This window comes from Abramis brama (assembly GCF_963993115.1).
Source record: "Abramis brama genome assembly, chromosome: 6".
In the NCBI taxonomy this organism is placed as follows: Eukaryota; Metazoa; Chordata; class Actinopteri; order Cypriniformes; family Leuciscidae; genus Abramis; species Abramis brama.
In genome coordinates, this window is record NC_139968.1 from 37,639,183 (window position 1) to 37,661,201 (window position 22,019).

Genomic DNA, 22,019 nt, shown 5'->3' on the forward strand with positions numbered 1-22,019 from the left:
CCAGTCCACTTTTAGACACGCACTTGCGAACTTCCCTAAGCACTTCCCCTTGGGGGAATCCCTGCCGCCATTTTGAAGTGCGTTCCACTTCGTGAAGTGGACGAGGGAAGTTTATATGGACAGACCCTCGTTCCCTCGATTTTGACCGAGGGAGCGAGTCTGCTTCAAATGTACACTTCAGGCACCTATATGTCCCACAATGCAGTACGATTGTGACGTCACCACATATCTCATCTAATCACCACCACAACAGACAACTCTATGATATATTAATTATATATATTTTTTGTTTAAAACAACCCAAACACACATAAACATTTGGATGCTGCATTAAACAAATTCTTAAAGGAAAAAAAAAAATGTAAATAATAAATCAACTCCACAGCTGATTCCAAGCAGTGTTGGGGAAGTTACTTTTAAAAAGTAGTGTTTGCTCGTTACTCGTTACTTTTTAAAAAAAGTAATCCGTTACTTTACTTAGTTACCCCATTTGGAAAGTAACTTTTTACGTTACTCGTTACTATTACGTTACTTTTATGTTGCTTGACTTTGGGCAGAACCCAATATCTGTTCCTAAATATGTAGACATAAAGTTATACAATGGAGGACATAACAGGTAATTATTTTGTGCTCTTTATTATAAAAAATAGTATCAATTTCGAAAGAAAAAAAGTCCTTCTCATTGGCGCTGCTGTGTGCGGCAACTTTTATTCTCAGCCGGCTCTGCATCATGGGGTAGAGTGCGACACTCCGCGATGAGCAGCGCGCCCGCACCACTTCTCTCCGCTCCGCTCCCCCATCCACCGAACTTTAAATTTCGGCAACAGCCAATAAAGCGCTCCTGCTCTCTAACACCGGTGCGAATCGCGTCTTGATAGCATAGGACAAAATGATATAGAAGACATAAGCTTAGTTTTTTCAGACATGACTCACTCTAAGGGAGTAGGAGAAAAAAAAAAGAGATTTTGAGAGAAAAAAATATATTTTGTTTAAAAGTACACATATTCAAGCTTTCTATATATTTCTCAGGTCTGTGAGACAAGTATAGCTTATCTGAGTTTCGGTTCATTTACAGTATGGAGACGAGCTCCAGTTCACGCGCTGGTGCCGTCATGATTATTTTGCATGCCATATTTACTTATTTATTAAATTCAGGCAATTAATTGGTTGGTAAAACATTGATTAAAATTAAGATACAATTAATACACAACGAAATTCGTTTTAAAGAAAGTCTTTCTACAAAAACAAATTTAATAAAGTGGTCTAAATCATGTCTACCCACTCCATTTATCTCCCGATATATTGCACAAAATTATGATCTTACTCATGCTTTTCACTTAATCAACATAGATTAAATTATTTATTTATTTATTTTATTTAAACATAAATATGAAACTAAATAGTTTTCTTTAATTTACTTCTTATTAAATTCAGGCAATTGATTGATAAAACATTGATTAAAATTAAGATACAATTAATACAAAACGAAATTCACTTTAAATACAGGTTTTCTACAGAAACCAACTTAATAAAGTGGTCAAAATCATGTCTCCACACAAAATTGTTATTTTATTTAATTTAAACATAAATATGAAACTAAATCGTTTTCTTCAGTTCTCAACAGTTCTCTTCTCTCAAGCGCGCAGCTGAGGCAGTGTCGCTGTCAGATATATCCATGGGAAAAGTAACGTTGCGCCGAATTGAAAAAGGAACTACGTTTCGTTACCAAATTTTTAGTAGTAACGCGTTACACTACTTTTTACCCGAAAAAGTAGTTACGTTACTGTAACGCGTTACTTTGTAACGCGTTACACACAACACTGATTCCAAGTGATCAAGGGCTTAGGACGTTCCAGTTCAGCCCATTGCAGTTTCCGCCAGTAGTGGGCACTCGCAATGACGTACATCCGAGTGAACGAGACGGAGGGAAGTTTGCGAGTGAAGGGCATGACAGTTTTGGACTGGAACGCAGCACTAGACTCCTCGCGGTGCAATTAGAGAATTGAGATGTCTTTCAAGATGGCTGAGCTCGATCGGTTTCCGGGTCATAGGATAGAGGACGGAGGAGAGAGGAGACGAGGAGGGATATTGAGAAGCACCCTATAACAGCTAATATTGCCCACTATCCACTGTGCTTTGGAGGAGGATCCAGGTTAGAACTACAAACACGAGTAAAAAGTGTTCAGAAAACTACAAAACATGAGCAGCCGACGGTTAAGAGAGGTTTAGATAAAGGGGTTTGAGTGACTAATAATCAACATTTAAGCTGATAAAAATATTTATTTGATGTTTTCCGTATTAAATTTTCATCTGCAACAACATAAATCTTTTATAAAGATCCGTTTGGTGATTAACTTTTAAATGCATCATTATGAATGAGGAGAGTTCTCTGCATGAAATACCCACGACTGCAGATCGACGTGAATCTATGATAAGGTAGGAAATTAAATGAAATGTGATGATTTTATCTTTGACAAGATGATGGACAGATCAGTTTATGATGACAGGATGCGTGTAACTAAGCGACGGAGAGCAACCGTTAAAGGGACATTGTGTAGGATTTTCTCCCATCTAGCAGTGTTCTGTTCGCGGCTCGTGCTGTAAGTGATCACTTTTCACTGCTTCGTCATTTCCCTGGATGGAATATAAGTGAATTTGTTTCAACAAATTCTCTGGATGTACTGAGTTTTACTTGAATTAATTTCCCTTGAAAGTGCACCAACGATTGTGCACCAACGATTGGGCCCAAACGTCTAGCCAAAAGAGTGTGTGTTTATTTTCATAAGAGACTGTGACGAAACTAATATATTGTGTTGTTACTGAGTTAATTCTGTGTTAATTCTGTGAAGTGTGTAAATCAATTCAAAGGAGTAATTGTGAGTTTTCAATAATTATCCGGTGTATTTTATTTTATTAATTTCTTTCACTTAAAATAAGAAGGGAGAGTGTATTGTTTTTTTGAGGGTGATCATTTAGAATACTCAGAGAGATTGAGGCTATTGAGTACCTAAAGGGTGTAAGGAGTGAAAACCTTTTATACAACTGAACAAAACAAATTGTTTCCATTTCTTATTTTATGCTTTGAAACACCAATTGTCATTTTATTTGAATTTTATTTATTTTTCTTCCAACAAAAAGTGTTTCATATTAGTGTTTAAATAATAAATCATTGTTATTCTTTTTGCCTTATTTGGAATTTCTGTATTGATTTATTATTTCAATTAATTGGGGGAAAAACTAACAAGAATTTAAAATTCTGGGGAAGTAAATTATAAGTAAATTCATTTTTGCTTTATAATTCCCTGGTGGAGGCACCGTGCGCTTATTAATTTGAGAAAAAAAAACTCCGTCCAATTCAACATTCAACTGCCGGGAATCCAGGGTTTTCTTGATGAGGGAAATTTCAAATTAAATTAGTTGAGAAAAGGGTTACAATGATATAATAAAAATATGAATAAAAATGAAGCCAGCGCTCATACCTGTATTTACATCCTGTTTTCAGTCGAAGTCCATAGTAACCATTTGTCGAGTTCACGCGCGTGATCATAGGTAACTAAACCTTATTCATATCTTTAACATCTACTGCAGTCAGATTCACTCGTGTTCACTCTGAAGGAATCACTCACATTGGCTGTGCACTTGTAATGACACATCAAGGATGTTAAGAGGCTAAATGCAGGTTTAACTATTGCCCTATTGAAGTCAACAGGGTGCAAACTTTAAAAAGAGGATAACACGGTGTAGGCAACACCGATTTTTGTTGTTCTCTGTACTGACAGCACTCCAAATTTACAAAAAAAAAATTTCAAATTGACTGGAGTTCTCCTTTAAGTCAGATCATTGGCAGAGGTATTTGTACACCATTCAGGACATATTTATGAATAAAAAATATTGATTTTAGATAATAAAATACCTAAAAAACTACACATTGTCCCTTTAAAGACACAATTGTATAACGTGATAGTATGTCCCAAAGCTTGTATGCTCTGCTACATACTCAAAAGTATCTACTTTTTCTTCACACAAAGTTGTATGAGCGACAATCCTTACAGCAGAGTTATGTCACTCATACATGCACTACTTGTGTGTGTGTGTGTGTGTGTGTGTGTGTGTGTGTGTGTGTGTGTGTGTGTGCGCGTGTGCGTGTGCGTGTGTGTGTGTGTGTGTTTTCTAAACAAAAACAGAAATACAAAAACTTCAATACAGATAAATCTTATTAAAATTAAGATAATCTTATTGAAATTAAGATACACAATATTAATAAAAGGCCTTTATTTAACCCCCTGGAGCCATGTGGAGCACTTTTATTATTATTATTTTTTTATTTAATGTTTATTTGACAGGGACATAGAACATTGCTTTATAAAGAATACAAAGTAGATGCCATGCATACAATTATGATGGATAGATGCACTTTTATGATGGATAGATGCACTTTTATCATGAATGGATGCACTTTTATCATGGATAGATTCACTTTTATCATGAATGGATGCACTTTTATCATGGATAGATGCACTTTTATCATGTATAGATGCACTTTTATCATGTATAGATGCACTTTTATCATGGATAGATGCACTTTTATGGACTCCAAAACAGAAACTGCCATTCACTGCCATTATAAAGCTGGGAAGAGCCAGGACATTTTTAATTTAACTTTGATTGTATTCGTCTGACAGAAGAAATGTCATATAATACCTAGGATGACTTCAGGGTGAGTACATCATGGGCTCATTTTCATTTTTGGGTGAACTATCCGTAAGAAAAAATTATGTGGAAGTCGAAGATCTCAAACATGAAGTTTATTACAGCAATAGCAGTGTCAAGTAACACAAAGCACCATGGGTTCACCGGCATCAGAATGAACCCAGAACATCATGTTGATGATCATGATGAGCTCATTCTAAAATTGGAAACGGTTTGAAATACTGTAGTAATGCCATTTCAGTGTCAAGCATTTAAAGGACAAATCCAGAGAAAAATGAACCTAGGGGTAATTAACACATGGTTACTGAGTCAATCGTTCCCTGGCATGCGTTTTTATGAAAATCTAATGTAAAGAGTTGTATCTTAAAAAAAACAGATTATCTTTTAATACTTGTATGTGGGGCACAGAGTAAGTAAAAGTAAATCGCTAGTTAATACCACTAACAAGGCTCAAAATAGCCTCACACTAACACGGTAGCATAATGAGGGTCCCTACATGCAAACCGAAGCATTGAGAACTTTGTAAGTGTACAGACAGTTTAATAAGAAGTACATTACGCGTTTACATGCAGGATCCATTTTGGAAAACAGTCTCGACTAATCGAGCCACGAACGCCGTGCTACGTTAGATTTCACAAACGTTATTCCTATCAACCAGCTCACTTAGCACGGCGTTCCATTCTTATGTTCTAATTTCCATTCTTATGAATGTTGTCTCAAGCACACACCCACAGAGACACACCCACAGGTACAAATCTGGACTGTATCAGGAAATTAATACATTGTAACACTGGTACATGGGGAAACAGGCAGATTGTTAGAAGAAACATGGCAAAAACTATTGATTTTGTTAGTTTGTTACCAGTGTTTGCACTCTTCATGCAAGGTAAGGTAATATTTATTTGTTAAATCTCTTTTCTGGTCAGTAAGAAAAACTATTGACTAAATAGTCATTAGAAACATTTAGTAGATGTTTCCCTGTTCAAACCACCCTAACCTGCTGTGCTGGTTTCAGTTTGTCTCCCAGCCGGCTAAGTTGTTACTTCAAAAAGCATTGAATGAAAGTTGAAATATAAAAGATAAGATTTAATAAACAATTAATTAGCCCTATTTAACTATATACTGTAATGTTCTGACATCACACTAATACTGAAAACCTCATAAAATATCCCATTCATAGCCCAATTCCCTATTTAGCACAACGCTTGTTTTTTTTAGGGAATTATATTCTGAATATTTTTGCCCTTTTGGAGTTGAATAGGTTTAAATGGATGCAATATACGTAGTTATAAAAAAAATAAAGGAAGAAAGAAATCTCAAAACAAGCCTTGTGGGAATAATATTCTTAGTAATTTACATTGGGTTTGATACCTTTTGGTCAAATGGTCTTGGAGTTTAATGGCTTTGTTTAGAATACATACATGTAAAGTTTTAAATTATATTCCCCAGAGTCTTGTGCTATAAAAGGGATATTTTGTCACATTTTACTTCAAATGTCATACAGTTAAATTGTTTAATTGATTTATTTGGCTAATTAATATACATTTCCAGAATATAAGCCTTAATGCAAAAGAAAATGTATGTATATCTAAATTGGTTTGGCCTCAAAGCATGAAATGAGTTTAATGCATGAAACTGAACATAATCTAACAAATGTCAATCTAACTTGCACAAATTCATGTTTTTATAGCAAACTACTGCTGACTAAAGAAATGAAAAAGCACAAATGTATGTTGACATTCAGAACATAAGAAATTAAAAAGGTCTTAAACAGACAACGTTTACTACATCCCATAAATTAGGAAAGAGGAGTCTGTACTTCAGTTCATTTGAAGTTTAAATCTGTTGCAGTTCATAAAGATACAGAAGGCAGATTTGTTAAATGGAGTGATAGATGGATTAGATGTTTCATTTGAATGTCTATATATGCTCCAAATGAAGACACTTTTTTTATTATTAAAATCTTTTATGAAAACGGACTTTGTTGATATCTTGCAATACAGTAAATGGAACCTCTTGGAGTGTGGAGACTTTGTTTGTCTTATGTCCCAGTACATGGAAAGTCAGCTGACAACGCACCTCTCCCTTGAATGTGTAATATCAAATTACAACAACTGACAAATACAAAATACAGCCTATTACACTCTTAGACTATGCTCCTTTTACAGTGACTGATATCCAGGCAGTGAGATTTAACACATCCTCTCAATTATAACATTAATAAAAGAATATAAGTATAAGACAATATAGTCTATCTATTATTAAGATGATATTTATATTACAGTTTTACCTTGATATCGGTGCTACTTCAGAGAGATCGCCATTATCATAAGCAAGCAAGCAAGCAAGCAAACTTTATTTATAAAGCACTTTACAACGACCGAAGTAGCCCAAAGTGCTGTACAAAACAAACCATAACACAACACAGCTAATGCACTATAAAATACATAGTGAAGTAAGTTAAAATTAAAACATATAAAACAAACAATAACATACAAAATGTCAACTCCCGGTGTTAAAGGCCAAGGAAAATAAATGAGTTTTTAAAAGAGATTTAAAATGAGTGATTGAAGTGGCCTGTTTTACCGGCTGAGGCAGGTCATTCCACAATTTTGGAGCTGCCACAGCAAAGGCGCGATCCCCTCTGAGTTTACGTTTTGTTTTGGGCACGTGAAGGAGCAGTTTATCGGCTGACCTAAGAGAGCGAGTGGGTGTGTGAAGATGTATTAACTCAGAAATATAAGACGGGGCAAGACCATTTAATGATTTGAAAACAAATAAAAGAACTTTAAAATTAATCCTGTACTGTACAGGCAGCCAGTGAAGCGACGCCAAGACGGGTGTAATGTGCTCATATTTACGTACTCCTGTCAAGAGACGTGCTGCAGCGTTTTGCACCATTTGAAGACGAGCTAAAGAAGACCCACTAACCCCCACGAGAAGTGAGTTACAGTAATCCAGCCTGCTAGTAATAAAGGCATGGATTACTGTCTCAAATTGTCGTCTTTCTAAAAAAGGCTTCACTTTGGCCAATTGCCTCAGCTGGAAGAAGCCTGTTTTTACCACTGCTCTGATCTGGCTGTCAAAGTTAAGATGAGCATCAATTTTAACCCCTAGGTTAGTGATGACTGGTTTAACATATTGGGCCAAAGCACCCAGCTCAATGGAACTAGTCCCATTTGTACCACCAAAAATCATCACTTCCGTTTTATTTGTATTAAAACTTAAATAACATGAAGGGGTTTAAAATTTGACCTAACTTTCTTAAATGGATACAAACTCACAAATGTTGTAATATAGTCATGCCATTATACACATTTGTGTCCTCATAAACCAACCTAACCCGTACCCCTCCCTCCCTTCCCCCCCTCCCTCTCACACACTCTATCTCTTTCATTTCTTTCACATTCTTGGAACTATGGTTCAAGAAATGAAAACAAACAACTTTTGAGAGAGAGAGAGAGAGAGAGAGAGAGAGAGAGAGAGAGAGAGAGAGAGAGAGAGAGAGAGAGAGAGAGAAATAAAGCTTCATGGAAAAGTTATTTCAGGCAAGAATTTAAAAAATCTTGCCAAAGATAAATTAAGTAAATTTTACTTAGGCCTATTGTGTTTTTCAGTATAGTATTAATGAAGAATATGAAATACATTCTTAGTTTTATGAATTCAGTAATGCAATATTTCTGTGCTATTTTCTGGGCAATATCAGGATATGGCTTGTTTGATATGCAGTGAATCAGTGTGGTTCTTTAGCTGTTTATTTGCTATTTTGATATTTTTGTACAGTTTTTATAATCTGTAAATATAAAAGCATTTCACATCAATTTCCTGTTGTATAATTTTATCTCACTTTCTCAGACATGATTTATGATTAACTGTTAATTAATTCTCCAGGTGTGTCTGATGTTGATAAAGTGTCAGTGTCAGTGATGGAGGGAGATTCAGTCACTCTAAACACTGGTGTTCAAACAAACCAACAGGAGAAGATTCGATGGTATTTTAGTGACATTCGCATCGCTGAAATCACTGCAGATCTCAGTAAGATCTGTACAGATGTTCAGTGTAATAAAGGCACTGAGAGATTCAGAGGCAGACTGGAGCTGGATCATCAGACTGGATCTCTGATCATCAGGAATATCAGCACTGCAGATGCTGGACTTTATCATCTAGAGATCATCAGCAGCAGACACAGTGAAAAGACCTTCATTGTTGCTGTTCATGGTGAGTCATTTAACTGATGCTTACAAGCAGGTTATATGAGCAATATCACACGTATAGCAGTGTGATATGGCTGTATATAAACACGGCTGTGAGTGTGATATTGAGTTTATACACCAGTTCGACTGCAAAAGTAAGTAAATAAAAAAGAAACAACTGAGTGTTTGACAGTTGAGCCCAAGCCTCCGCTCTGTTACTAATTCTAAAACGTCACTTTAGAACTATAGTAACGAAGAAATAGGCCTACATTATTTAAGCTAATTGAATTATGTAGATTAAAGTTTTATGGTATTTTGAGAGCGAGGGCGGCTAAACGAGTGTATTACCTGCATCTGATATAGCATTCATTCTTCAGGTCGATCTCCATAATATCCATAAATAAATTGTTTGAATATCCACTGAGGAAGTGATTGCTTTGCCTTTTTAAAAGATTTCCAATGATAGCTCTAAAACAACTTCCTTGTTCTGACTCACTCATACAGTTTTTTTGCCACCATATAATGGCGTAATAATGTAACTTTCACTGAAGTCCGATGCCTTGTCCAAATACCCACACTTGAGGTCTTTGCACTCGACCACTTGTCTACTTGCATGACGTATTTCCTCTATTTGGCCCAATTGTTCAAGTAGGCGTAAAGATATAAGGGCTTCACCCGAAAATTGATAAATGCTGCTTTAGGAGGACGGATTTCAAGATCAAAAGGCATCAAGACATGTCCGAATGCAATGTTAGTTTCACTTCCTGTCTCTCGAGATTCCTTCATCTGATCAATTTTTGAAGGCAGAATAGATCTATTCTTCGCGTCTGAAAAGTTGCGTCTGATCAGTTTGTGTGCAAATGTACATTTTTGATCAAAGTTTTCCACTTATGATATCATTTCTAGCGAGAAATATCCACTTAGTTTTCACCAAAGCTCGCTCTATTTTGCTGTAGATCATTAAACCATAACACTACCTTAGAAGTCTGTCTAAAATCAATTTCGTGAGGAACCTTCGAGTGCAGACACTACCTGCAAAGTCATTGCCTGATAGAGCAGCGAAGCAACAAGTCACTGCCTAGTGCCTATGTTTTCGGATGCAGCCAATAAATACATAGACGCCCCATCGGCCGGTTTTGACCGTTACTGTGATTCGTCAACGAGTCGGCCATATTATTCTGGGCAAGACCGCACTAAACAAATACAAGTAAACAGGGAGCTGCGGCTTTTCTGGACAAAATGAACAATAACATTTAGATTTCTCAACCGATTTCAATGGTTTATGATCCGCATGGAGTACGAAAAAGGTTCAGTCTCCAATTATTGAATCTCGCTAGTTAGTGCTTGAAAATTGAAATGTGAATTGAATTGTGAAAACTCACGCGTGTCAATCATAGTTTTGGCTTGTTTTTCTAGGTTAATAATTGTAGAGACATCCCTAATGTAATATAATGTACATAAAATATGGATAATGTATGTCATTGTGGAAATTGCTATTTCTGTCTTAAACAGTTATATTAGCTTTTTCTCTTGTTCTTAAGCCTTTTTATTTTGAATCACATCATAGGATGGATGTCAAAGGGCAATTTCAAATGAATAAAGATAATTTGCAGCTCAACACCTTATTTATCTGAAGCATTTATCTTAAGGCTCTTTTCATTTAAATAATTTACAACCCCAAATCAGAAAAAGTTGGGACACTGTACAAATTGTGAATAAAAACAGAATGCAATGTGGAAGTTTCAAATTTCAATATTTTATTCAGAATACAACATAGATGACATATCAAATGTTTAAACTGAGAAAATGTATAATTTTAAGGGAAAAATAAGTTAATTTTAAATTTCATGGCATCAACACATCTCAAAAAAGTTGGGACAAGGCCATGTTTACCACTGTGTGGCATCCTCTCTTCTTTTTATAACAGTCTGCAAACGTCTGGGGGCTGAGGAGACAAGTTGCTCAAGTTTAGGAATAGGAATGTTGTCCCATTCTTGTCTAATACAGGCTTCTAGTTGCTCAACTGTCTTAGGTCTTCTTTGTCGCATCTTCCTCTTTATGATGCAACAAATGTTTTCTATGGGTGAAAGATCTGGACTGCAGGCTGGCCATTTCAGTACCTGGATCCTTCTTCTACGCAGCCATGATATTGTAATTGATGCAGTATGTGGTCTGGCATTGTCATGTTGGAAAATGCAAGGTCTTCCCTGAAAGAGACGACGTCTGGATGGGAGCATACGTTGTTCTAGAACTTGGATATACCTTTCAGCATTGATGGTGCCTTTCCAGATGTGTAAGCTGCCCATGCCGCACGCACTCATGCAACCCCATACACTCTCAGAAAAAAAGGTACAAAAGCTGTCACTGTGGCGGTACTTTTTCAAAAGGTACACCTTTGTACCTAAAGAGTGCATATAAGTCCCTCAAAGGTACATATTGGTACCAAACGTGTACATATTAGTACCTAAATGGTACCTATTAGAACCCTTTTGAAGGGTACTGTCCCAGTGACAGCTTTTGTACCTTTTTTTCTGATAGTGTACCATCAGAGATGCAGGCTTCTGAACTGAGCGCTGATAACAACTTGGGTTGTCCTTGTCCTTGTCCTCTTTAGTCCGGATGACATGGAGTCCCAGTTTTCCAAAAAGAACTTCAAATTTTGATTCGTCTGACCACAGAACGGTTTTCCACTTTGCCACAGTCCATTTTTAATGAGCCTTGGCCCAGAGAAAACGCCTGCGCTTCTAGATCCTGTTTAGATATGGCTTCTTTTTTGACCTATAGAGTTTTAGCCGGCAACAGCGAATGGCACGGTGGATTCTGTTCACTGACAATGTTTTCTGATTTCCATCTGATTTCGAAGAAATGTTGTGATTTCCATTACAGTAGCATTCCTGTATGTGATGCAGTGCCGTCTAAGGGCCCGAAGATCACGGCATCCAGTATGGTTTTCTGGCCTTGACCCTTACGCACAGAGATTGTTCCAGATTCTCTGAATCTTTGGATGATATTATGCACTGTAGATGATAACTTCAAACTCTTTGCAATTTTTCTCTGAGAAACTCCTTTCTGAGATTGCTCCACTATTTTTCACCGCAGCATTGGGGGAATTGGTGATCATCTGCCCATCTTGACTTCTGAGAGACACTGCCACTCTGAGAGGCTCTTTTTATACCCAATCATGTTGCCAATTGACCTAATAAGTTGCAAATTGGTCCTCCAGCTGTTCCTTATATGTACATTTAACTTTTCCGGCCTCTTATTGCTACCTGTCCCAACTTTTTTGGAATGTGTAGCTCTCATGAAATCCAAAATGAGCCAATATTTGGCATGACATTTCAAAATGTCTCACTTTCAACATTTGATATGTTATCTATATTCTATTGTGAATAAAATATAAGTTTATGAGATTTGTAAATTATTCCATTCCTTTTTTACTCACAATTTGTACAGTGTCCCAACTTTTTCTGATTTGGGGTTGTATTTCTATATATAGTTTTCCTCCTAACCTTACGCTTGCAGTTTAACACACATGTGTTTGTTTTATTATTCATATACCTAAACATTAAATGTAATAAATTGACAAATAAAGTGCAATTATGTCACTAGCTGGAAGGTGTGTGTGTGTGTGTGTGTGTGTGTGTGTGTGTGTGTGTGTGTGTGTGTGTGTGTGCGCGTGCGTGTGCTTTTAAGTGGGTGTGTCTGTTTTGTACTCTTCATGTTTTAGAGTGTAACCCCTTCTTTGCTGTCTGTTTTTTACTGCATTGTGGCTGAATTATTGATTTTATTTCATGTATTTGCAAAAACTTGCTTTGTGTTACATACACACGTTTCGTACCATTCAGATGAAGTAGACATTTATAACAATTTTTAAACCAACACCAGAGGGTTAATCATCTGTTTTATGCTCTATTTGTTTTAGTTCAGCAGGAATCCAAAGTGCAAAGAATTTAATGTGAATAAGCACGTAAACTGTGTTTGTAAGCACAAAATGTGGATAAATTCACATGATCACAAGAAAATATTATTTTTCAAAAAGCTCCTAGTAAAATTATTATTAACTATTGTATACATTTTCTTTAAAGTAAATAAGAAAAAATACAGATAAATTGAAAAAAAGACAATTCACTTTTACTTTTCACAATTTCACAGTTTTTTTTTTTTTTTTTTTTTAGAATTTCTCAAGATCCAGGAAATGGATATGCTCAATAATTGTCAGTTATTTCTTATTGTGGAGTTTTTCCCTAAAAGATCCTCCAATCATCTGTTGGTTTGTGTTTCAGGTGTTTCTGCTGCTGAACGAGATGAAGTGAAGAGAAAGTCAGTGAAGGAGCAAGAATCTGTCACTTTATACACTGGTGTAATAAAAAAAAACAAATGATGTGATGATGTGGTATCATAATGAAACTCTCCTCACTGAAATCAGTGGAGATCAGAGTAAGATCTGTACAGATGTTCAGTGTAAAAAGAGATTCAGAGACAGACTGAAGCTGGATCATCAGACTGGATCTCTGACCATCACAAACACCAGAAACACAGACTCTGGAGAATATAAACTACAGATCAGCAGCAGCAGATTCAGCATCATTAGGAGATACAGTGTTTCTGTTACTGGTGAGTATTATTGAGTCATTAAGTAGCCTACATTTTCACATAGGTTTACAATAGTTTAATATATTTGTTTTTCTTGTGGCATGTTTGAAAAACGAGCTTTTACTCAATATTAAACTATATACATTATGTCCTTTGCAAGCATGTTCATTTTCACATGGTTTGTCACCATCACAATAATCACATGGTTATGCAACAAAAACGGAACCACATATATCTATTATGCATAAAATATCGATTTTAGGGATGGTATTTAAGAATTGATATTGATTCATTAAAATGAAGATATAAAACTTACCACATCCAGAACATTTTTGGTACGGATACCAGTATCATTAGATCCCTAACAAAAACACATATTTTAAGCTGGATAGGTATCTTTGAGGTATGAAACTTGCAGTATGTTTTTATTTTAAGGCAACCTCTTACTTAAAATCAAGGCAGATTTGATTTTCCATTTCATGCACCTTTAAAAAATCTGATAATTACAAAAACTGGAAAGGAAACACTCAAATATTTGGATCATAAAGTGTAACAACCCTGAATCTCTGAACAAGCTCATGTTGAATGAGTTTTCCTTTATATTATCTCAGATTTGCTGATGTTTTATAATGTTTGTTACAGATCAGACTAATGACTGTCTCCCATTCACTACAGATTCACGTGTAGGACCTCCACAGCATCTCCGTTCTGGTGATATAACAGTAATAATATGTGTTTCTGTATTCTTGGCACTGCTGGTCTTGACTTCAGCTGCGGGCCTGTTTTACTGTCTTTATAGGAAGTGTAAACAAAACAGGCAAAAGTGTAAGTATTTCAGCTGACACAGAAAGAGAAAAATTAATTAGCTTTATTGTGCTACAGTAGAGTACTGAAGACGGCACTTGTGCTGTATTCTGCTTTAGATTGATGGACTATAAATAAATGTGTATATCATTTTTAACACCCATTTTATTAACAGATAATGCAGCCTGGTGAATATAAGAATCTTTGTAAAACATTAAAAATAAATTGTAAAAAATGAAGAGAAATCATACTGACCCAAAACTTTTGAACTGAATATATATTCCGTTTCAGTATTTTTCAATAATTCAACTGTCCGTTATTCTTATTCTGTACTTTTTTTTCTGTATTTCAATACATTTTTCATGATTTTGCTCTTGTGGATACAGTTGATCTAGTTGATTAGTCATTAGAGCTAGTAACAGATCAGAAGTGGAAAATTGTATTTAACTACTTTGTAAAAGTACCACTGAAAACTGTAATGTAGGTTTGAAACTATTAAATTAATAAGTTTGTTGTTTAATGGTCACCAAGTGATGCAAATGATCTGCTATGATTTTGTTCCTTTCTCTTATTGTTAGTTTTCTTCTTCTGATTTTGCAGATGGAGTGAAGATAAATTTGAAGATTGAGGGACAGTCTGTCACTCTTGACAGTGGTATTGAAATACAGAAAGATGATCACATAAAGTGGATGTATAGAGATAAAAAAAACTCTCTCATAGCTGAAATCAAAGAAGAGACCGGAGACTTCAATGTATATGATGATGCTGCAGATGAGAAATTCTTAGACAGACTGGAGCTGAACAAGAAGACTGGATCTCTGACCATCAGGAATAGCAGAAACACAGACTCTGGAGAATATAAACTACAGATCAACAGAAATGGAAAATCCTCATTCAAGAGATTCAGTGCTACTGTCTCTTGTGAGTAACTCAAATCTTTCAGTGTAATAATGGTCTTGTTTTTTTATCAACAGTCAAACACTATGAGTTTGTATTAGATTAATCAGATTGTAGATGTTTAAATAAAATACTATTGAAGCCCTAAATCAGTTTCCTTTAAAAAAAAAACACACATTTACTTCAGGTTTAGATTAATATTTGAATTCAATTACATTTTGTTAATGCATTCTTCTATTGTATTGGTCAAAAAATCTTCACCCATTACATGCACTACTCCTTTTGATTTTTCAATTTGAATTAACTGTCTGTTTTGTTTGTGTCTTCCTTTAGGCCCTCCTGAACCCATATTAATTGTGTCAGATCAAATTGAGTTCCCTGAGATCAAAGTGCCTTTGTTATAGGAGCTTCCAACAGCTTCAGTATGAATCCACTGTATACATCTGTAAACGCCTCTAAAATCCCCCAGGCGGAGCTCTATGTTTGATGACAACTTGTGTGCTCACACTGATTATAGATCAACCCTGAATCTTATTATAATCTAAGTATTTGCACAGTGTGGAAATATTAGCCTGAATGTCACGTGTATATTTGAGTACTTCACTTGTTCTTCTTTAAATGTTAGTTTAGACATACAGTGTTAAAGGCTCATTTGAAAATTAGTCATGAAATTACCTAAAAATATGATTAAATTACATAACTGTTTTGTTGTGTGTTGGTTGTGGATGTTTAATCCTGTGGTCAGATCACAGTGTGTTTCTAAAGAGAGAGATGTGATAGACACAAACATAAAAAACGTGTTTATGAGACACATGATTTAAAATCACATTTAGCCTGCATCTTTCTCTGCCTGAATTTGATGTGAATCTTTTTTCTTTTTTTTTTGCATAAATTATCTGTAAGAAAGATTTTTTTTCTTTCTGTTTGATTATATTTTAATCTCAGTGCTTTGTTTTTCGTGATACCGTGTTGAAGATATCAATGTTCTGTCTGATCTCACTGATTTGTTTTTGATTTTTTTATTCAGTTTAATTATATGTGCTAGAATGATTTGTGTTTGGTGCATTGTGCTGGGCCATGCATGAAATTGGTCTATTGACAATAAAATGTTATTTCAGCTGTTATACAAAGCAGAAAGGTGTAAATCAGTCAAAATTATCAGTTAAATCAATTGTCAGTCGATCTCTAGTAATAATCTAAAAAATCGAGTTTTTCTGTGTGTGTTTGTGTAACTGAAATATCAATCCTCCCTTTCTTTTTTGCTTCTGTGAGTCCGTGTTTTCTTAAGGTGAATGATAGTAAAATCATCTGGAATCCATATACTGTGATGGAGACTCCAATGAAACATCAAGTGATGTGGAAGAAAGCCATTGTGGCTATAATAAGAAAAACCCCAAATTCTTGTTTGATACCATTAATTCTATTGTTTCGCCATCTGTTTCTCCAATTGCGGTGCTCTCTCTGTCAAAAAGTAATGTATTCCTTAACTTCTTTGTTGAGAAAATTAAGGATATCAGAGCTAGCATTTTACCTTCTCCTGCGTACAAGGCTTGCACTTTTGCTCTTTCCCATCCGTGTTTCTCCTTTAAACTAGTGACATTATATGATGTTACCATTCTGCTAGATAAGTTGAAGCCCTCTTATGGCCAGAGTGATGTTCTCCCGACTTCGCTGTTTAAGCAGGTTTTTGATAGTATTGGCCCCTGTGTTGTAGAAATGATCAATACTTCTCTTTTAACTGGTGTGGTTCCTGACTTTTTTAAACATGATATTGTTGAACCTGTTCTTAAAAAGCCCAGTTTAGACCCATTGCAACCCATGAATTATAGGCCTATATCTAAACTCCCTTTTATGGCTAAGATTCTAGAGAAAGTGGTAGCAGAGCAGCTTACTACTTTCTTAGAGATAAATGATATTTTTGACAAATATCAGTCAGGTTTTCGTAAAAAACATTCTACGGAAACTGCACTGGGGAAGGTTTCAAGTGATATTTTGATGTCAGCTGATTCTGGGAAGCATACAGTGTTAGTTTTACTGGACCTTACATCTGCCTTTGACACTATTGATCACAACATTATGCTTAATAAACTTCAGTATCTATTAGGGATATCTGGATCAGTTTTAAAATAGTTTTCATCTTACCTTACCGGTAGAAGTTTTAGTGTTTTTATTAATCAGATCATGTCAGATACTGCAGGTTTGTCGAGTGGTGTTCCTCAGGGTTCTGTCCTGGGACCGATTCTTTTCCTTCTGTATATACTTCCTCTAGGACAGATAATCAGCCAGTTTCAGGATGTCTCTTATCACTTGTATGCAGATGACATTCAGTTATACTGTTCTTTTAAGCCTACTGAGTTATATAGACTGTCATCTTTAATCAACTGCTTGAGTAAGATCAAGCAGTGGCTAAATGATAACTTTTTAATACTGAACTCAGCCAAGACTGAAACTTTAATCATCGCCCCTGAGCAGAGCATCCCTCAGATAAAACAACATGTCGGTGCCTTAGGTTCGTCTGTTCAGCCGAGTCTCAGGAGCTTAGGTGTTGTTTTTGATGCGGCCATGTCTCTGGAGAAACACTCGAAGCAACTTATTCAAAACTGTTTCTTTCAATTAAGGAACATTTCTAAGATTAGAGCCTTGCTGTCAAAGGCCGAGTTGGAGATGATCATTCATGCTTTTATTTCGTCTCGTTTAGACTATTGTAACAGTCTTTTTACTTGCCTTAATAAGAAGGATCTTTGTCGTCTCCAGATTGTCCAAAATTCTGCTGCTAGGCTTTTAACCCACACGTGTAAAAGGGCACATATTACTCCTATTTTAGCTTCACTTCATTGGCTACCAGTGAAATTTAGAATGCACTTTAAAATGTTGGTTCTAACTTTTAGAGCCCTACAAGGACAGGCGCCCCCATACATCTCTGACCTGATACAGGTGCATACGTCCTCACGTAGTCTGAGATCAACAGGCCAGAGATTTTTAGTTGCCCCCCTTACACATTTTAAAACCAGAGGGGACCGTTCGTTTCAAGTTGTGGCACCTCGGTTGTGGAACGCTTTGCCTCCTTCCATACGCTGCTTGGATTGTGTGGAAAATTTTAAAACCCAGTTGAAAACTCTTCTTTTTAAAGAGGCTTTTAACTAGACTGTAGGGTGGTTAGGCTGGTCTTATGTGTACTTCTGTTTATTTTGATTATGGGCTGTAATGTATTTATTTATAAGTGTTGTGTATTCTTCCTTTTGTTGTGAAGCACTTTGTGATTTTTATCTGTGAAATGTGCTATACAAATAAATTTTACTTACTTACTTACTTACTTCTTGTAAATGTTTTCAGAAAAGTAATTTCAGTGTTAGAGCTAAAAGCATGTGTTCTGCGCCTGCGTGTAAATGAGACAACTGTCTATTTCTGCAGATATATTCATCTATATTCGTCATTCAAAAAGGGAAACCGACGCTGCAAGCTGCACACAAACCATAAACAAAGCATATTTATATAAGCCTATATGTTTTTCATATAATATATTAATAAGATTTGTTCGTTAGGCATTACCTAGAGATATAATTAAACAAAAAGTAGTCAAAAGACATCTAACAGAAAATAAGTTGATTATTTTTTACAACATTATGTGCTCATTTTTTTAGTTAACAAAATGTCAATCTTTGTTTTTATAACAGAAGATAGGCTACAATACAATACAAACATCTTCAAGATACAGTGCAATCGTCACATGTATAACTGATTGTCTCCTCAAAAACAGTCTGTGGTGGAATAAGCATGCTATAAATATGTTTTGCATCTTAATTTAAACTATTTTATTATTTTATTAGTAATTATTAGCAATAAACTAATTCAACTAATTTAATGTAAAGAGGATACTAATTACTAAGTAAATAATGTAAACTACATGTATTAGAGTTGCCATAGACTAAAGATTTTTCTAGTTGACTACTAGTCATTCATTTAAGCAATTGATCGACTAATCGCACATTTATATTCATTTCTGCTTAAATACTGGGTGCATGGAGGAATATAGCCAATTCTGCATAAATCTTGCCGCAAAACACCGGCAAAAGTAGGCTAATGATAAGAAATGTGTCTAAAAATATAAGTATTTTAATTGTTTATTAATAAACTAGTGTTTTAACATATATCCATACTGTAAAGTGGATGCGCCCTTTAGAGAGAAATGCACCTTTCATACGGACAGGATTACAAAATCAGATATTTGCTTTCGATTCCAATTCTTTCGTTGGTGGACATTTCAAGCTTTATATAGGTATATTTCTCATGTCTGTGAGGCTAGTCTATAGGCTACGCTGTGTTTCAGTTCATTTTTGAGACGCACTCTCTTTCACGGAGACCATGAGAGCGTGGTTTTCTTTCATTTTACAAAAGCACAACGTTTTCTTGTTATTGTGAGTTTACACAAATAAAAGTAGTCGAATGATGTATTATTATTTTCTGTATGACCAGAAATGATGGAGTATTTAAAGTTGTTTACACTGTTGATATAGGAAACTGTGAATGGGTTGGTGTAGTCCTTAAAAAACAAACAGATTTCTTTAAAAGCAAATATCTTCCTTTGCTTTGAACTTTGAGCATTGTAACTTTGCAGATGTTGTTTATTATTTATTTATAGTAATGGGTTTCTATGGGAAGAAAACACTGTTCATATTCTGGGCTCATCTGCTTTTCATACATGGTTTAAATAAGGTGTGTACAGAATTTCATCTTTATCACTGTCTTATAGACTATTAAGCCACCTGAAGCGTTTTCTTTAAGGGTTTTCTGGGAGAAAAACGTTTAAGAGTGTAATTAAACGCAATACGTTCATATTCTCGGCTTATCTGCTGGCTACATATGCTTAATAAGGTGTATACAGAATTTGATCTTTTGACATGAATGTCCTTTGGGGGTTGCTTCTATTTGCTTCAGCTTTTTGAACATAGAAGTATGATAAAGGAGGACTGGAACGCAGCCCATTCTTTTCTTTTTCTTTTTTTTTCTTTTTTTTTTATTATTCTTTCTGTGGCAAAGCAACAAAAACAGGTTTCCATGCAGTGCACATTTATCGGTTATACGTATTTGTGGAAGGAATATTTTTTTGCATATGGATTACTCATGTTTCACATTCAATTAATTTTAGACCAGACCAATCAGCAAATAAGTGCCCATAAAATCCGGCCAAACCAGTGCTAAAAATATCTAAATTGTTTCCCTAGAATGACTGGTGGAAATTGTTTTGTAAATCCTTAAAATGATTACTACTCAAAACCGTATTAAATAGAAAAGGGGAGAAGGGGTTAGCTTTGTTCCCCCTCTATCAGCTTGATTTGCGCTGATTGGTCAAACCAGTGCTTTCACTTTTATGTAAACAACAACAGCGCAGTAGGCCTATACTTGTTTCAATTTATTCGAGAGTATAACGATATTCAATTTTGTTGTGTGTGTTCCTTACAAAACAACACAATAATGCACATTGTTAAATACAGAAATATAAATGAAATTACATATTTTTATTCAAGAATAATTAACAACAATACCCCACGTAAAAAAAAAAAAAAAAAAAAAACACACACCACGTTAAAAAAAATGCTACATAGTAAAGGCATGGCCGATATAATTATTATATTGCACTAAATGGATAGCGAATATGAGACAGCGCAATCGAAGCGCTTTTTAATATAGCCTGGTGACGTGACAGTGAGGTAACGAAGCTTCATTTCTACAGGTCACGTGACAGACTCATTTCAAGCAATGCTGCGGAAAACTGGATTACAGCGTCAACACGTTACACGCATGCTCACTCAGCCGAGACACAGAGACAGGGGTAGATCGTGCTCAGATAATCTTTCTAAACTGTTATTTCAAACCTCAGAGCTGTTGGAAGAAAATGTTTAAAGGAAAAACATTAGTTTTTTTCTGGCTGTGCTTTTGCCGTCTGGATGGTGAGTTACAAACTTTTTTGGTGTTCTGGTAAAAGTTAGTTCAGATCAACAGTCCACTATTTCAATCAGTCAGAAGATAAGCTCTTGCTCTTATTCCCAGATATTACTGAGATGTAGATGTGACCATGAGAAGTTTCCTACTGTTGTATTTACTTATGGAACTTATAACACTAAACCAAACGTAAAATGTAAACTATATGAAGGTGTGTGAACTCAGATATCTGTGTTTTCCACCCTGCCATTTATTTCCCATGATGCTGTTTCTACCTTTCTACTTTCTTAAAGTTTGTAATCATTTCAAAACAACTTCAGACTTCAGTTAAAGCTTCATTAAAACAATTTAATGTTGAATGTGTGACTGAGAGACTGTTTCTGTGTGTTCTTCAGGAGTGTGTGCTGACACAGATGCAGTGAAGTCAGTGTCAGTGATGGAGGGAGATTCAGTCTCTCTAAACTCTGATACTGAACTAAAGGATGATGATGTGATTGACTGGAGGTTTGGAACTAACGGGCCTCTAATAGCCAGAATCAATAGAGAGCTTGATGAGATCTTCATACCTGACGGCACTGATGGGAGATTCAGAGACAGACTGAAGCTGGATCATCAGACTGGATCTCTGACCATCATGAACACCAGAATCACAGACTCTGGACTTTATGAAGTGACCATCAGAGGAAGCAAGACCACATTCAATGTTACTGTCAATGGTGAGTAGAGAATTACAGCTCAGTTATATATTACAGAAGTGCCATTTTATTGTTATAATTCTTCTTGATACTACAAAGTAAAAATTCATATTTTTTTGTGATCTTTGAAATTTCTCTATGACACTGTAATTCCATTTTAAATATTAATTCATTGGCTACTTAAAAC

General features: G+C 35.5%; 3 protein-coding genes across 3 annotated transcripts in view; 2 read left to right on the forward strand and 1 right to left on the reverse strand.

Moving 5' to 3' along the window:
* LOC311084841 (uncharacterized protein) overlaps positions 1-22,019 on the reverse strand; it is a 334,198-nt gene that overhangs the window by 131,527 nt on the left and 180,652 nt on the right. The gene's annotated exons all lie outside the window — the stretch shown is intronic.
* LOC311084119 (uncharacterized protein) lies at positions 13,187-16,324 on the forward strand. The gene is made up of 4 exons (XM_084115972.1): positions 13,187-13,517; positions 14,172-14,321; positions 14,901-15,221; positions 15,531-16,324. Exons 1-4 carry the CDS (start codon positions 13,289-13,291, stop codon positions 15,599-15,601), a joined length of 771 nt encoding a protein of 256 aa, XP_083972098.1. The 5' UTR covers positions 13,187-13,288; the 3' UTR covers positions 15,602-16,324.
* The window catches only part of LOC311084840 (contactin-4-like), a 58,687-nt gene continuing 57,676 nt past the window's right edge, over positions 21,009-22,019 (forward strand). The window contains exons 1-2 of the mRNA XM_084117115.1: positions 21,009-21,145; positions 21,533-21,853. Coding sequence (XP_083973241.1) covers positions 21,091-21,145; positions 21,533-21,853 — 376 coding nt within the window. The 5' untranslated portion in view covers positions 21,009-21,090. The remainder of the gene's footprint in view (positions 21,146-21,532; positions 21,854-22,019) is intronic.

Coding starts and splice junctions, on each gene's coding strand:
- LOC311084119 (XM_084115972.1), top strand. CDS start 13,289: ATGATGTGGTATCATAATGAAACTCTCCTCACTGAAATCAGTGGAGAT. Junction 13,518..14,171: donor ATACAGTGTTTCTGTTACTG/GTGAGTATTATT, acceptor CATTCACTACAG/ATTCACGTGTAGGACCTCCA. Junction 14,322..14,900: donor TAAACAAAACAGGCAAAAGT/GTAAGTATTTCA, acceptor CTGATTTTGCAG/ATGGAGTGAAGATAAATTTG.